The 15,441-nt window shown below is 49.1% G+C and overlaps 1 protein-coding gene across 2 annotated transcripts in view; it reads left to right on the forward strand.

The window, feature by feature from the left end:
* LOC115314917 (transketolase-like protein 2) overlaps window positions 1-15,441 on the forward strand; it is a 46,669-nt gene that overhangs the window by 16,504 nt on the left and 14,724 nt on the right. Inside the window, exons 1-2 of one of the 2 annotated variants that reach the window (XM_029974022.4) lie at window positions 10,088-10,383; window positions 12,777-12,894. In XM_029974022.4, the coding sequence (XP_029829882.2) occupies window positions 10,301-10,383; window positions 12,777-12,894 (201 nt within the window). In that variant the 5' untranslated portion in view covers window positions 10,088-10,300. Of the gene's footprint in view, window positions 1-10,087; window positions 10,384-12,776; window positions 12,895-15,441 lie in introns of those variants that run through there. The other variant, XM_029974021.4, reaches the window with a different exon arrangement.

The following is a 15,441-nucleotide window of genomic DNA, read 5'->3' on the forward strand; positions in this document are numbered from 1 at the left end:
AAAAAAAAAAAGGGGGAAATCGCATCAATCCAACTGAAAGTTCATATGATCGGCAGCAATAATAAAAAAATTGAACGAAATAAAAAATTGCCTTTTTTGACAAAGTGAGTTCAAAATATCGGTTAATTTCATTTTCGTGATATTTCAAATTTTATATAAAAAATGCAGTGAAAATAAAATAAAAAAAACTTATGCCCGTCGATAGTCCATGTATAGGGCTACACCCGCATAGTATTTAATAAGTGACAAATATAATAACTCATGAGTTACAAGGCTTTGAAGATGTCACCGGATCGTCAAAGAGACGATGTTTGGCATTTTTTACCTCAATAAACAAAACTACAAAAGTAGTTTGCTTTAAACAAAAAATAGTACAAATAACATACAAGCGCACAAAAAAATACTGTGAGTTTTGTATGCTTCCCGTATTCATTCCAGCGTAGAGAACTGGGTAGAAAAATCACGGAGTAAAAAACAGATTTTCGCCCTGCTCCACTCAATAATTTTTTGTATAGCGAAATATTTTTTTTTTAAATTTTGGAAAGCGGTTTTGTTCTTTCTAGAAATGGAGCAATTACATATATTAAAAAAAAAAAAAAAATCGAAAGACCCACCCCGACAAGCGTGTTCGATTTCAAATGAAACCACCCAACTTACAGTTTGAATTGAGAAAAAAAAAAAATTGTTTGAGACGTATACGAAACCACTTTTAAAGAATTATGGTATTAGAGCATTTTAATACCCTCGCTGAGTGTGTTCCAAAAAAAAAAAAAGATATTGGAGAAGCTTCGGACGTATGTGTGTGTGTAGGCGTTGTAAATGATTGAGGGGGGAGGTGAGGGCCAATCGTAAGGAAAGGGGAAGGGGCCCAACATGCGACCCCCGATAGTCTGGAGGAACGTGTTTGCCCCGGCCGCCGCTTCACCGGTCAAGAACTGGGGAACGACACGCCGATGTTGCAGTTCGCGTCTCATCTTGGGAATGACCTAGTGGTGAAAAACTACCGATGGTGAAAACTATCGATGGTGAAAAAAACTATAGATAGTACTATCGATAGTCGACTATCGAAAAACTCTCGATAGTCGACTATCGATAGTTCTTCGACACTATCGACACTATTGGAAAAAAACTATCGATAGCATTGATAGTCGATTTATCGATAATTTTGCATCACTAGAATGGCCTCCAGGCAGATCTCTAGCTCGTCCTGAGTCGAGATGAAAACGTTTACTTGTACCCAGCGTCGGTGCGTGACGCACGCTGCCAAAGGCCAGCAGCAGCAAGGCCACTACAGCGGCAGCAGAACGGGCGCTGCTCAGGATGGTTCCTCCAAGCGACCGAATCATACACTCTGGTCCGAACATTTGGTGGCATCCTCGTTTTATCCCCACCCTGATTTCGCTGGCGACCGCCCTCTCCCTCCCTCGTGAAGAAGAAGCCCTCGGCGAACGAGGCAGTCTCCGGGACGCCTTGTTTCGAGTGAAGGGCGCGCGTCTCGAAGCGGCTGGCCACTGCAATCGTGGTCTGCCCCTTCTATCTAGATGTCGGCGCCCGGGTCATTGCTAGGCCTTCAGCTCCCGTGCGTCGAGATTGCCCGGGGGGCGTCCGTGTCTCTCGGCCGACTGATTAGGGTCCTTGACAGGGTCCGGCCGTCCGGCTCTCGACGAGCGAGCTTGAACGCAAAAGTGGAGAAAGAAGCGGGCAGCCGGGCGGGCGTGACAGTCGCCCCTGCCGTCTTGGCTGACCGCTCGCCGCCTCGGCGCAGCCCTGCCCCCAGCCTTGTTTGCCGTCTGTGACTAATCGGGCCTCAAACACGACGCCGACTGCCGCTTTCCGCTAACGGCTGCATTTCGTGAAACGAATATGCTGCCAGCAGCCGACCAATTTAGGTCGGCGGCACGTTCACTTCGTGCGCGGCGTCAGCGGCCACTGCTCGAGCAGTGGCCGCTGACGCCGCGCACGAAGTGAACGAAGCGCAGGCTCTAATAAAAAAACATCGACTGATCGAATTTGCGTCAGATCTGACGCATATTCAATCAGTCGATGTTTTTTTATTAGAGCCTGCGCATATTACAGGTTAGCGAAAGACCTTTTGAGCCCATTGCCAATAATTATTGCCGATTTTAATGAAACATTACGATGAGAAGCACCGATATCGAAAACACTGAAAATGCATAAAAATAACAGAATGTCAGGCTTGAAAAATATCTAGACAATGTAATACATAACGGCCGACATGAAATAGATTAGCAGTCATGGCAGGCACGTAGCCAGAGGGGTGGCCCATGGGGCACGCCCCCCCCCCCCCCCCCCCCCGAAATCTTCCATTTTGCTGGGGCCTCCTCTCCCCCCTCCCCCTCTTACAACATTTTGTCATGGGCGGGCCCCTCCCGAAACGAAATCCTGGCTACGTGCCTGAGTCATGGTAGAACAGTGGCGAGCAATAGTTATCTGATAAGCGAATGAGTGTCAAAATTGCAAAAATGAGGGGAGAGGGATCCTCTTTAGAAACATATGGTTCAAGGGACTGGTAAAGGTGCATGAATTTGTGACCGAAGATATAGTAAAGTATTTCATATTTTAGCACCGCAGAATCGCAAAAGTCGTTACGAGTTTAGGGAACGTGGATGGTGTCCAGCGGACAACCGGCGCCCTGCGTCCCAGCCAGTACATGTCCTCTGGCCAGAAACGCCGCGTGTTCTTGTGTTCCAGTTGGGCGCCGAGGTCGTCGACAACACTCCGACGACGCTCAACAGGAGAAATGGGATCATTTATGAAGCCGGCCCCAGAACGGGACCGCACTTAAAGGAGCTATGCAGCAATTTCCGGGCTTTGCTTAAATAATTGTGGAATTTGATGCCTGACCCTTCTGAAGTGGACTGCAGAAAACAGATTTTGCCTGGATAACCTAGTTTTTATTTTGAAAAAAAATGAAAAAGATTCAGGTTTTTGCCATCTCTCAACTCTGACATCGTCTTCCGGGTCACGTGCGCAGTGACGTCGATGGGGTAGGGGCGGGGTTCCGGTAAAGTTCTCTCTCTAGAGCCATCAGTGAACAGCGAAAACTCATCCGCTCGCGACCGCGTGACCACGTGCTGGCGGGTGCAGCGCAAAGAATATGGTGAAAGGAGGAAAGTCTCATCCGGGTCCGGCCATACCCGTCCGGCCCTGTCCCCCTCCACCTCCGGCTTCTGGCGGCTGTTCGCGGTAGCAGATAGAGCTGATAATTTGGTGGATCTAGGATAGATGGCGCCACTAAAACTCCGTATAATAAAAGTTTTGTCGATGATACCAGGTTTTTGACGCATTTATATTTGTGTTGGAACGTCAAGATTTATAGAAAAGTTACCTTTTATCGAGCAGGTATTCGCACAACTTGCTATCTTTCTACAAGAACCCCATGGACGTCGTGCCGTGTGTTTCTCATGGCCGCCGCTCGTGGCTGCAGGTCGGGAAATGTTGTAATTTTTGCCTCGCGATTACGCGGCGGAATCGCAACATTTCGAAGGTAGGAGGTGTGTTTTCTGTCATTTGTGACAAGGTGAACAATGTCAAAAGTAGAAGTTGCCAATTATTTCAACGTTAAAATTGTTGCACAGCTCCTTTAAGGAGCGTCGAAAAACCCGAGCCTTTCGCACTGGCGCATGCTATAATGCCGTGCTAGCGGCGAAGACAGACAGACCTTTTTCTTTTTCTTGCCCGCGTAGGGCGTCTTTACTGCCGTTGTAAACTCTACTTTGGAACCGTTGTTTTCGAATTTTGATTTCAGTCGCGGGCCGTCGTTCAAAGAGGGTCGTCCAATCGACGGCGGTGTGCAGACAGACTGAGCCCGGAGCTTTCCTCCGCGGCGGACGAACGCGGAAGAAATGGGACGACGACGTGCACCAACCACGCAGCTCGAGAACCCTGGTCTACCTCGGCCGATCCAGGGACATCCCACGCTAAACCATCCAGATTCGTATCTACCATCGCGGATCCAATAAAAGCTCGTACGTTAAGTAGGTCCGGATTAACCGCGCAGCGTGCAAAGAGTTCAAATAGTACAAGATGGAAGGACACAGTTTCCGCAAATAAGGTGGAATTGAACCCGACCCCAGCGCCCCTAATCGTGTGCGTCTGTCAACGAGACCCCGATAAGGACTCGCTGAAGACGGGCTGATAAGTTTCCCGGCGCCCCGCTTCGTGTTTAACGTCCCTGGATAAGTGAAAAATATCGAGGGACTTCATCCGTGTTGTCCGCCCCCTTCACTGGAAGAATGGGTTGACCGCGTTCAACCCTTCTTCAGGCCTGTTTACCGCCGTGCTCGCGCGACGTCGGGGTGTCTGCGGACCGATGCGGTGCACTGGCAGATTTCGCTCAAGGTAGCGCTGAAAAGCACGTCGTTTGGATCGTGCCGTCACTGTCCTACGAAGGAGCGTGCTCCAGAGGAGGTTGCGCTCCTCTCTGGCCGCTCTCGTCGAGTGACCGGCTGATTTCGAAAAGTGTTTAGGCACAACGAGGGGGCAGACTCCGTTTCCACATCCGGAAGAAGGCCTCTCGCCCGGCGTTTGAAAAGGCCACGCTCATTGCTAGTCGTGACCGAGGCTCTCGCTGCCCGCCCAATGGACTCTGGGCAGCGCTATCCCAACTGATGGCTGTCTCTCGTCCGACGGCAGGCTTTCCCTGCGGTCCGACATCAGAGACGCAGCCCGAGTCGCTCGTTTGCATTCGGCCAACGATACCTCTGACAGGAAGCCGTCTTCCGGCCCTTTGAGTTGACGGCTTGTACGACTGCTCGGGCCGGGAGGCGTTCAAAGCGACGAAAGGCGAAATGCCGATTTTGCCAAACGTCGAATTTCAAAGGGCTGAGAACCCACTACGCCCGGAAATATCGGAGCACGGACGAAACAAAATGGCGGAAAATTCGATTAGCTGAAACATGGCGCCGAAGACAGAAAATGTCGAATTCGAAACGTTTCGAAATGCCTGAGAAGATTGGGGCCATTTCTTCTACGACGCACTTGTACCTTGCCCCTACTTTTTTTTATCTCTTCAACCGAGGCTTGAGTTTCCCTTCCGCGTCTTCGTCCGTTTCACTCCGAAACCACAAAAGGATTACTGTCACGCTTTGCTGCTGCTTTGGCCAAGTTAAACACCCTGCTGCGCTGCTTTTTTTCTGCTGACCATTCAGATACGCACTGATTCCAGTGATCAGCGCCAACCCTAGAAAAGATAGCAAAATTGACTTTGATCTGCTGGAACGGCGTGTAAAGTTATTTCCGGGGAAAACAGCGGGCGAGGTCTGCTGAGCGGCATCGGTGGAACGCTAGGTCCCTATGGAGCCTGTCACGTGAACCCCTCTCGCGGCTGTTGTAACCGCAGGGAGAAGCTGACGGAACGGCTACGCAGTCTCCGGACCAATCACCCTTTCATCACCCTACCACACACTCTGCGCTTGGGTATGGGCGGGAGCGGGACCACGTGGCCAAAGAAAGACGACTGGTCCAGCGGGCATCGTCCACTGCACTGGCACACTTTCTTATCCCGAGCTCTGGGCTGACTGGCTTCTACGTGTCCTCGCCGAGAAGAATCAACTCGGTAGAAACGTACGCTTTAGGAGGTACGCGCGCTCCGTCACAATGGCCGCTGATGTCACGCCAGTGCAAGCCGTGTATGATACGGGGTTTCTGGAATCGTGGAATGTTGCACCCTCGTGAACGCTGGGAATACTCCCCGAGTCTCGTTCTTCCAGTTCAAAAGCGGAGGGTTGGAAGCGCTGCGCCATTGTGCGCCAATCCACTTTTGCTGCACCATCCTGCTGCCAAGCGCAAATGTTGCGCCAAAACTAACCAAACAAGCGTTTTTTTTAGGGTCTTATTTATTGGAGTATTCTTTTTTTTTTTTTTTATTGGCCATAGTGGTTTATTTACCGTGTTGTGTTTGTTTAGTTAATTCTGAAAAAGATAGGGACTTTAAGCAAACCTTTACCGCGTACCGCGCACTCCCGAAACCTTTAAAGCAGGCTTTTTAAGCGCGCGCCGGGGTGATACCGTGACCACGGGGCGCGCGCTTCACAGCACGCTAAAAACGCTCCGGTAGTGCGCGGTACGCTGTAACGGTTGGCTAGAAGGCCCTATTGCTATGAAAGCACCATACCGATGTGGTCGTTTCAACGGCGTGTAAGTGTGATCTCCGAAAATGGCACGTGGACAGGTCGCTTTGTCAGAGTACTCATCAGAACTCTGACAAACGACGAGACGATAGCTTCGTTTCGTCATTACCTTAATCTTTTTTTTTTTTTTTTTGCATATTGGCATTGAACATGACCGAGTGTATTCCAAAGACGACACACACACATTAAATCGCCTTATAGTCTCGTACAAACGCCTTCTCCCCCTCCCCCCCCCCCCCCCCCCTAAAAAAAAAAAGGAATCCCTTCATCCCTCTTTTTTAAATTTTATTTATTGCGTGATTTGCAGTATCGGTACGCGACGAGCGTGCTCGCGCGGGTTCCCTCGTGCTTTCCGCCTCTGTAAGCAATATAAACAAGAAACAAGAAATAACATTTGCCATTTAAGGGGTATTCACACGAGGGAGAAATCCCGGGGATTTCTCCCCGGCACGCGCGCATCACGAGATGCAAACGCGAGGCTCTTGCACATCGCAAAGCCTGTCTTTTTCGTCGTGGAATGCGCCTGCCGGGGAGAAATCCCCGGGATTTCTCCCTCGTGTGAATACCCCTTTAATGGTACGTTTACACTTGCGGACCCGCCAGCGGATCCGCCCAGCTTTTGCCGCTGGGGCGAAACGCTGGGCGGAAAACGCGGCGGCGAGCCGTTTAGGTCCGGGACCTATTTCTGCCGCCGAACGAGGCGTTTCGCTGACCGGATGTGACATTCTTGTGCGGCGCGACGCTGCCTACGTCACGAGTACGCGTTCTTCCGGGAGCAGCAACGCCCGGGAGAGAGAGAGCCGAGGCGGGAACTCTCGCGCCTTCTCGTCATATTTGACGAGACGTTACGGGAACCGCTGCCGCAGCCGGCGCTGCCGCCACTGCTCGAAGGAAATAGATGTAAACACAACCAGCTCGTCGCCGCCGCCGCCGGGAGCGGATCCGCTCCCGCGGCAGCGGATCCGCTCCCGCGGCAGCGGATTTCTTTTCAGGTGTAAACGTGCCATAAGAAACTTGGCAAGGCTAAAACCACATGTTGCAGTACACAACACGCGAAAAAATGAGCCTTGGAAAATAGACACCTGTAGAACAAGATACGGCTTAGAAATGATACAAAACAAATTACCAAGATTATTAAATAAATTACATGATAAAAATATCCAGCTGGAACATATTTCTTCTAAAGGACTGCGTAGCTTTTTCACGATGCTTTAAACTCTTATACTGAAAAAAAGAGGGGGGGAGGTGATTTGTTCCCAGGAACTTCTATTGTTTAATTTTTTGTTGATCTTCTTTTTTTTGTGTGTGTGTGAATCAAACGATTTGTCACTATATGATAATTTTATTTCTATGATAAACAATTCATTATATTTTGTGTGTAAGCAGATTCACCATTGTGTGTCCATTTTTATTTGTATTTCTAATGTGTATAGTTTATTATCTTTCTTTTGTATTTTTATATTTTTGTGTGAAAAGATTCGTCACAATGTTTCCAATTTTATTTTTACTTTTATTTGTATAGTTTATTATCTTATCTTGCCCCGACGCTGCCAGTATGGGGGCCCTCGGCTTTGTCAAGCTGTCTATGTGGCAGTTTTTTCTGGAGGCCTCCTGCATCATGTATTTTTGGTGCAATATAAAACATTATTACAACATTATTATTATTATCGCAACGTGACACGCGAATCTGCAGTATCCGTATTATGTCGGGTCCCATGACATGCAAATTCCAAAATCGTTCCCGCATTTTTTTTTTTTCTTTGCCTGTGATTTTTGCACGCGATATTGGTTCCCATGACAGCCGAGTTTGAGGGGGTCCTTGCGTCTATATCCTAGTGGGAAGCGCGAATGCGTTGCGTCCGCGTTGTGCCGCCGTACCCGTGACAGGGCAGTTCCTTGCGAATTCCCACATACTTATTGCACACGCGAGTTCGTCGTGGCTGCGATATGTATCAGTAACGAGAAGACGGCGAGTGCGCAGGCGAGCTGGTGATAGTTAATCATTATTTAAAACCCGAGACTGTGGTGAGGGAAAAGTTAAGAAACTTTGAAGTTGAAGAGTTTCCGTTTCGCGCAGTTTTAGTGTCCCCCCCCCCCCCCCCCCCCCCCAAACGCACGCATACACGCGCGCGCGTGCGCACACACACAAACACACACACACACACGCCCACACAATTTACCTTTTCATAATGGGTGGACATTGTTTCAGGGCCTTATGGTATATAAATGTACATAAGAGCTTGCTGTCCTTTGTTCACCTATCATCTAATTTCTGGAGAAAGCAATAACTACTCTATAAAAAATAAACATTTGGCATAATATATATTTATTTGTGCATGTTCGGGATGCTTTTGCTGAGACTGCTTCCGCGTTCCTCATTCGCGTCGTAAACATGACATATAAAAGCGATAATTGGTTGCCTCAATCATCTGTAGAGTTTCTTGTAGATGAAGTACGTGGCGAATACACGTTCTGGCACCCAAGCAGCAAGCCGGCGGGAGGACGAGGAGAACAGTAGGAATGTCCTGCTGAGCGAAGCAAACTCTAAACCGTTCTGCTGGAAAACATCCAAGCAATGCGGACAGCAAGTCGTCTGCTTCCTGCACAGGAGATGCGGTGACTTCGGAACGACGCCGAGCTCCGATTGGTTTTGATTGAAATGAGAGTGGGTAGACCTCAATGCTAGCTGCCTTCAGATATACCCACTACTTTTTTTTTTTAATCAGCCAATAAGAGCTCGGCGTTTTGACGTCACGCAACCCCTGTGCAAGAAAGCAGGCAAACTTGCGGTCTTCGTTGACACAAGGAAAACCTGGCTGACAGGCACACTAGGGTACGGGCTCTCGCCTTTCTGTCTTTGCCTCGCAAGCCACTCGAAGTAACATTACTCTTGCGAATAAAGATTATTATTATTGTTATTATTATTATTATGGTCTTGCTAGTTTTGTTAGTCATTTTCTTTATTAAACTCCCAATCAAGCTTTCTTGTTTCTATTTAGTCAGTGATGCCTCTTTTAGTAAGGGTTAATTAAGTGCGTATGTACGAGCAGGGAGGGTAAAGGTGGTATCATGAAGTTTTTAATATTTCGCATTGTACTCTGTTGAGTGCAGTGCAAAATATTGTACTCTGTTGAGTACAATGCAAAATGTTGAGATTTGTACTCCGTTGAGTATTGGAATACTTTTGGTCTGTACTCTGTTCAGAGTATTGGAATACCTTTGTTTGCTAAACAGGGACTTGAAACATTTGTATTTCCTAATGATGAACTGTAGTCAGTATTGGACTTTATTTCATACCATACTATTGCAGCTTGAAATGATTTTGTTTTTAACTCATGGAACGTGCGATTTAGGCTGTTAAGCAGTGACAATGTCTTGTTTTCATGAGGCTTAAGTTGTTCTTTAGTTGCCTATGCCTCTTATTGTAAATCCATGAGAGGAACCAACCCGCTACCACCAGGACAGTTCTCAATGGCAGCCATTCAAATATCTTTTTTGCTATGGGCTGGAATATATTTAAGGAAAGGCCATGTTTGGAAATGGTTCTAGAACGTCACATCGAGATGCTTTTTTATTTATATTTCCTTTTGTATTTCGAAAAACACAGCTGTGCTTATAGCACCGAGCAGCTCCAAGATTTGCTTATAGTGCTACGAAACTCGATTTTTGTTGCTCCTGAGCTGCTCCAAAGCTGCTCCAAAGCTGCTCCAAAGGGGCATCTTTGCTGCTCCCAGACCTGCTCCGAAAGGCTGAGGCTTGCTTCCACCCCTGAAAGCGGGCGTTTTCGTTTTTCTATCATAAGCGCATGTTGTCTGCGATGAAGTGGTGTCGAGGCAGTCTGCTACGCCGACTCGATTGATTCGCGTCTGAGCATCTTCTGTTTGCCTGACGGAACTGCGGGGCCACAGCGGGAAAGCGAAAGACAGCGGAAATCCGTCGTGTGGCGTCGGCGGAAAGCGTCGCCGAGTGGCGTAACCAACCGTAATTTCCCGCCGATTCGGGACGGCGGCGGCGCAAGGTAGCGCGGCCGTGGGACGAGGGCACGTGACGGGCGCTGATAAGAAGAGGAACTTTCTTTCGGCCGGCTACCGCAGACCAGTTTGCGCCCTGCCGACGTTGACGCAGTCTGCCGCCGCCTGCCAAGCACGATGGACAAATACCAGGAACTGCGTGACATCGCCCATAAGCTCAGGATTCTCTCCATCCAGGCTACCAATGCGTCCAACAGTGGGTGCGTGGATTCTCCTCTTTTCCGTCTGCCAGAACTTCGGGCGCTCGCGCGCCTACAAACCCGGCTTCCGGGATTGCTTTGCAAGGGGCGGGGCGCCACTTTGCGCGACTTTGGTGCCCGGGGCTGCTCGTACTTTCTCGAGTGTCCGCCTCCTTTAATTCCCCCTGCTCTTTCTGAATTGTTTATTCGTTGGCGCCTTTTCGGATATTTGCATTCGCAACCGTCGGGGCTTCCACCTTGCGAGCCGCCGTCGGTAGCTTTAGAAAGCGGCCCCGTTTGAGGAAGATTTCCGAGTGATAAGGATGGCGGTGGTTAAGCAAGCTTCCCTCGCTGGCAGTGGCGGCTATCCTTGATTACGAGTCAGCTTCACGAATAATTAATTGCTCTCGAGTCCCGTTCACACGGTGCTGTTCCTTACGTTACGGGAGCTTGCGTTATGTCACAACCACCGAGGACGAAACGCGGATCGGTGCTGTGTGAATAGGCCTACACGCTTTGAAGAAATCAGTAGACCAATATCACCAGCCAATTTGGCTAAGCCATTGTTGCCGCATCGAGGGCACTTTAGTCTTTCTGTACGAACAAGAAAACTTTTTCCGGCGCGAAACGAATTTGTAGTTGGCGCCCGCGGAAAAGTGGCCGCTATTTATCACGTGGTGCTTGCGCTCTTTCGGAAGCTTTCTATGGTCTCTAGAAGTTACTTATTCATCTTCGCTTGACGCGTAACAAAAAACGAAGATTGCTAAGTCACTTTTTGAGCCCCAAAGGGAAGCTCCTGAAATGGTACAAGCACCACGTGATATACGTGGCTTGCACAGGACGTCATTTCCGTTGCCCTCCAGAGAAGAGGGGAAGGAGCTCCCCTCTTATCAGGATCCTCCTTTGTGCGTCCCGGATTTGCACAGGCGTGGCTATTCTCCTCCCAGAAGATTACAGAAGATTAACCTGTCACTCAAAATTCTTACAAAAGCAGCTTCTCTCTCCTCCTTTTACTTGGTGTTCAAATGTGTGCGATATGACGTCAGTGCAAGGACCCTATACCTGTGGCGCACCGGAATGTTCCCTTCCGGCGGCGTGGAACAGCGCGTGCGACCGTCGGCGCTCAGCGTGCGGCGACGGCGCAGCGTGGCGGCGCACAGGTCTACCACGTGACCAGTGGCGGCTCCCGTGGGCGCCAACTACAAATTCCTTTCGCGACTTCGTTCTAAATTTGTAGTGACATTCATTTTCCTTCTAGGCCTTCTAAAAAAATTGTTTTTCCATTGCATGTCTTTTAAAGGGACACTGACACCCCCCCCCCCCCCCCCCCCAAAAAAAAAAAAAAAAAATATATTGTTTGTTTTGCCAGGCGATCTATCATGGTGTCGGACTGCCCAAACAATATTTTGCTTCAGCCTCACATATATTTTTAATGACATAAACAAATTGAGCCGCTCGAAACCGGACTGGGGAGGAAAAGGAAATGTAGAGGAAAGTTACCTAAATTCATGTGGCTGTGCAACTTTTTTTTTCTTTCATGAGCGTACGGGCAGTTCTCTTAGAATCCATAAAAAATGGGTGCCATATTTTTGTTTGTTTTTAGTATTGACTGTCTACCTTCAATGACCCACAATTTTGATTATCTTTAGTGGTTGTCTAAACCATAGAAAACAGCACGTGACCACGGAGAAGGGTGAGCGCGACTCAAACTGGCCAGGCCAGTTCTCGATCGGCGCCTTTCAAGCGGAAAACTGACTTCGAGCCGCAAATTGTGTTCTGGGTAGTTTTGCTCCCATGTCATATGTGACAGTAAAAAACTTGGTAAGCATAAATACCCTGTCCCTTTAAGCTGAGACTGCAGCCAATGCCACAAGCACAAGGGCTCCAGGTCACTGCTTTGAAGCGCTCTTCCGCAGAACGAGCACTCGTGCTAGAAATGCATGTCTCAAAGCCAGAAGCGCTGGCTAGCTAACGCCTATAGCATTGGCTGGAGTCTCAGCTTAAAGGGGCCATGAAACAAATTGTGGGCTGGGATAATTGATTTTAAATTGGGACTTTGCTAATCGCATATCGTTCAGTTGGCCAACCTGCAGGTTGAACTTTTCTCAACCTGCAGGTTGAGAAAAGTTCAACAAGCTCCTCCCACAAAGCCCTCCACTCTTCCACTAAACCTAAGAGAGGGGGGGATCGCCTCCTGTCCTGTGTTTGCTCTTCTAAAGTGGAAGGCTTTGCAAGAGCTTTTAGCCTGCAGCAGGGTGTAGGGCATAACGTATATATGCCTCTCTGTACTTTTTATCAGTTAACATTTGATGATTTGAACTGTGTGTCTCAGCTACCCTCGATCTGCTGTGCGTAAGGGAGGGGCCGTGACTCTCTGCCGATTCCCTGCGACTGAGCCCAGTGTCCCTGTGCAGGCACCCGACGTCATGCTGCTCCATGGCAGAGATCATGTCTGTGCTGTTCTTCAACACGATGCGCTACCGCATCGACGCCCCCAGGGACGCCTCCAGCGACCGCTTCGTCCTCTCCAAGGTGCGCTTTGGTAGAGCCTCGTTTAGGCCCAGGCGGATGGACAGATGTCGCTTAAGCCACCTGAGGCTTCGGGTTTGCGTGTGGGAGGGGCCAAGGGGATCTCCCTTCCCCCCACATTGTTGAACGGGAATATCTGGAATGTCAAGTGGGAGGAGAAGACTGCTTTCCCCCTCCTCTTTTTTAATGCCACTGGATGCCATGCTTATCCTCTTTCAACATGGTCAGTTGTTTCCGGGGAAACCGTTTTGTAAAGAAATAGGGCAATCGAGCTAAACTATCAATTCGCGAGAGATGCAACAAAGTGTTAGTAGATCGTTCCGATGACTCCGATAATGATACCGGATACTGTGCCACCACCTTTGCACATGCATCCTATCATTATTGATTGTCCATACTAGGAGTATAGCAGGTATCAAAACAATCTACTAAAACTCCCTATTGTTTCTGCTACACACTGCTTTGTATATTTTTTAGGCTAGGAGTTGCTAATGCCATGCTTAACGTGTGATCATTGGGCTCATTATTTTGCACTTGAACCCCTAGCATTGTTGCGCGTACCAGGTTTTATCATCGGGGTGGCATAGGTGGTCAAATACCAATTTTTAAGAAAGCAATTTGTTGTTCATAAAGCTGAAAAATATCATTGCTGCAGTGGGTGTTCACAATAGCGTAGGGCAGTGTGCTTCCGGTCGTATCTCAGTATACACCTACTGGCAATGCCCGTATGCTTCTCTGCACCGGTGCAGGAGGTGCAGGTAAATATGAAGCAGTGATCACTCTTCATACAAAAATAGTGGAACTACCGCTTTAGTTAAGACTGCTTTGCAATTTGAAGATTTGTTGCAACCAAATTTTTGTGCGCAGTTTTTTCTGTAGCAGGGTTGTTGTGCCATATATTTTGTGGTTTTAGTGCGTGAGGTATAGTCTCCGGCGGTCCCGGGCGGAGGGAGAATGGCACGGGATCTCTTTGGAATGCCCGGGATGTCCGCCTCTTACCGTGCTTCCTCCCGTTGGCAGTGACTAGCAACAGAGCTGGGAATGATAGTGAAAAAATTGTAAGGGTGCAGGCGAGCTGGTGGAAGTTAACCATAGTTTTGTTTAACCCGAGACTGGGGTATTTCGGAAAAGGGACGAGAAGAAAAGAGGCCACAAGGAGGCGACGTCTCAGTGGGCTACCACCGCCTCCCACGCACAAGAGTTCTTGGCTGATGTATTATTAAAATCCACAAAAATATAACGGTATTGTATTGTAGGCGTGTGCGAGTAGTGGATTTTCGGTTCGAAGTGGTCAATTTAAAGTGAATGGTGGTTTTGGCGGAGTATTTTCATATTGAATTGTCTTTCACTACTGGGCCATGCCTAAACGAAAAGTCAGCTGAACTTGTGAATGCTGTTCCCAAGCTTCATTTGCGCATAACTGTGCTTGCACAGGGGTTGTGGTGATGTCGGAACGATGCAGAGTTCTGATAGGCTTTGATTAGAAGGGTAGTGGGCATGGGCGTACCAACCGGGGGGGCAAGGGGGGCACTTGCCCCCCCAGTTCTCAGAGTGGGGGGGCAAGGCATGCGTTTTGCCCCCCCTGAAACGGCGCCACTGGGCAGAGCAGACACAGGCCGGCGGCGCCCAAGGAATACCAAGGGCACTGCCCCCCGACCCGCGCGGGCATATTTTTAACGCGCAGGCGATACAAACCCTAGCAACGGTGCTCACGCACGCCGGATTGGCTGGTTTGTGGAGCCTTGCCCCACGAACAAGGCTACACGGTAACCTAACGGAATCCTTCCGCGAGAAATGGGCCGGACGGGCCGTCCAGACCAGGTCGTAGGCCCTTACTCAAAATAAAGTTTTGCTTGCTTGCTTGGAGATAGGCGCTGCCGCCGTCAACATAGGCAGCGGATGCAATGCGAGTTTCCGAAGAGGTAGCGTAACTTAGTGGTGAGATGTCTGCCTCATACGTGTCAGACCCGGATTCTATTTATGGTGTGGGCCGGCTTACTTCTGTTTATTTTTTTTCTCGAACATTTTGTTTTGTCGAGGCATTTGGCGATATTTACATTTATTTTTTACCATTACCACTAAAAAAACGAATGTTGTTGACGAAACATCGCTAAACTAAATCGTATCGACTCTATTTACGGAAGTGCATGGGGGGCAGCGGGGCTTGGGTTGCCGACCGGACGCCGCAAAGCGGCGTGTACGGGGGGTGGGGGGGCTAGGTGGGTTAATAGATTTGTAATTAGCAGCCGCACACCGTCACCGCGAAGCAGCGTGAACGCAGGCGCGGGGGTGGGTTAACGCGCTTCGAGTGATACACGAGCAGCCCATCCGGCGTGAGCGTCGTTGTTAGGGGTTCTATCGCCTGCACCGTAAAAGGAGCAGTGTGTGCACCTCCTGTAGTGGGCAAGAATTCCTACATTGGAGAGAAGCGGGACAAGCCCTTTCTTCAAATGCGTCAAGTCTCCTTGAGCTTCGGAATACAAAGAAACGCCACTATTCGGAGCTAATCCCACAGTTACTCGACCTCTCTTGCGTCGTGTCTGTTCGCTC

This window comes from Ixodes scapularis, unplaced genomic scaffold, assembly GCF_016920785.2.
Source record: "Ixodes scapularis isolate PalLabHiFi unplaced genomic scaffold, ASM1692078v2 PGA_scaffold2__306_contigs__length_199485367, whole genome shotgun sequence".
In the NCBI taxonomy this organism is placed as follows: domain Eukaryota; kingdom Metazoa; phylum Arthropoda; class Arachnida; order Ixodida; family Ixodidae; genus Ixodes; species Ixodes scapularis.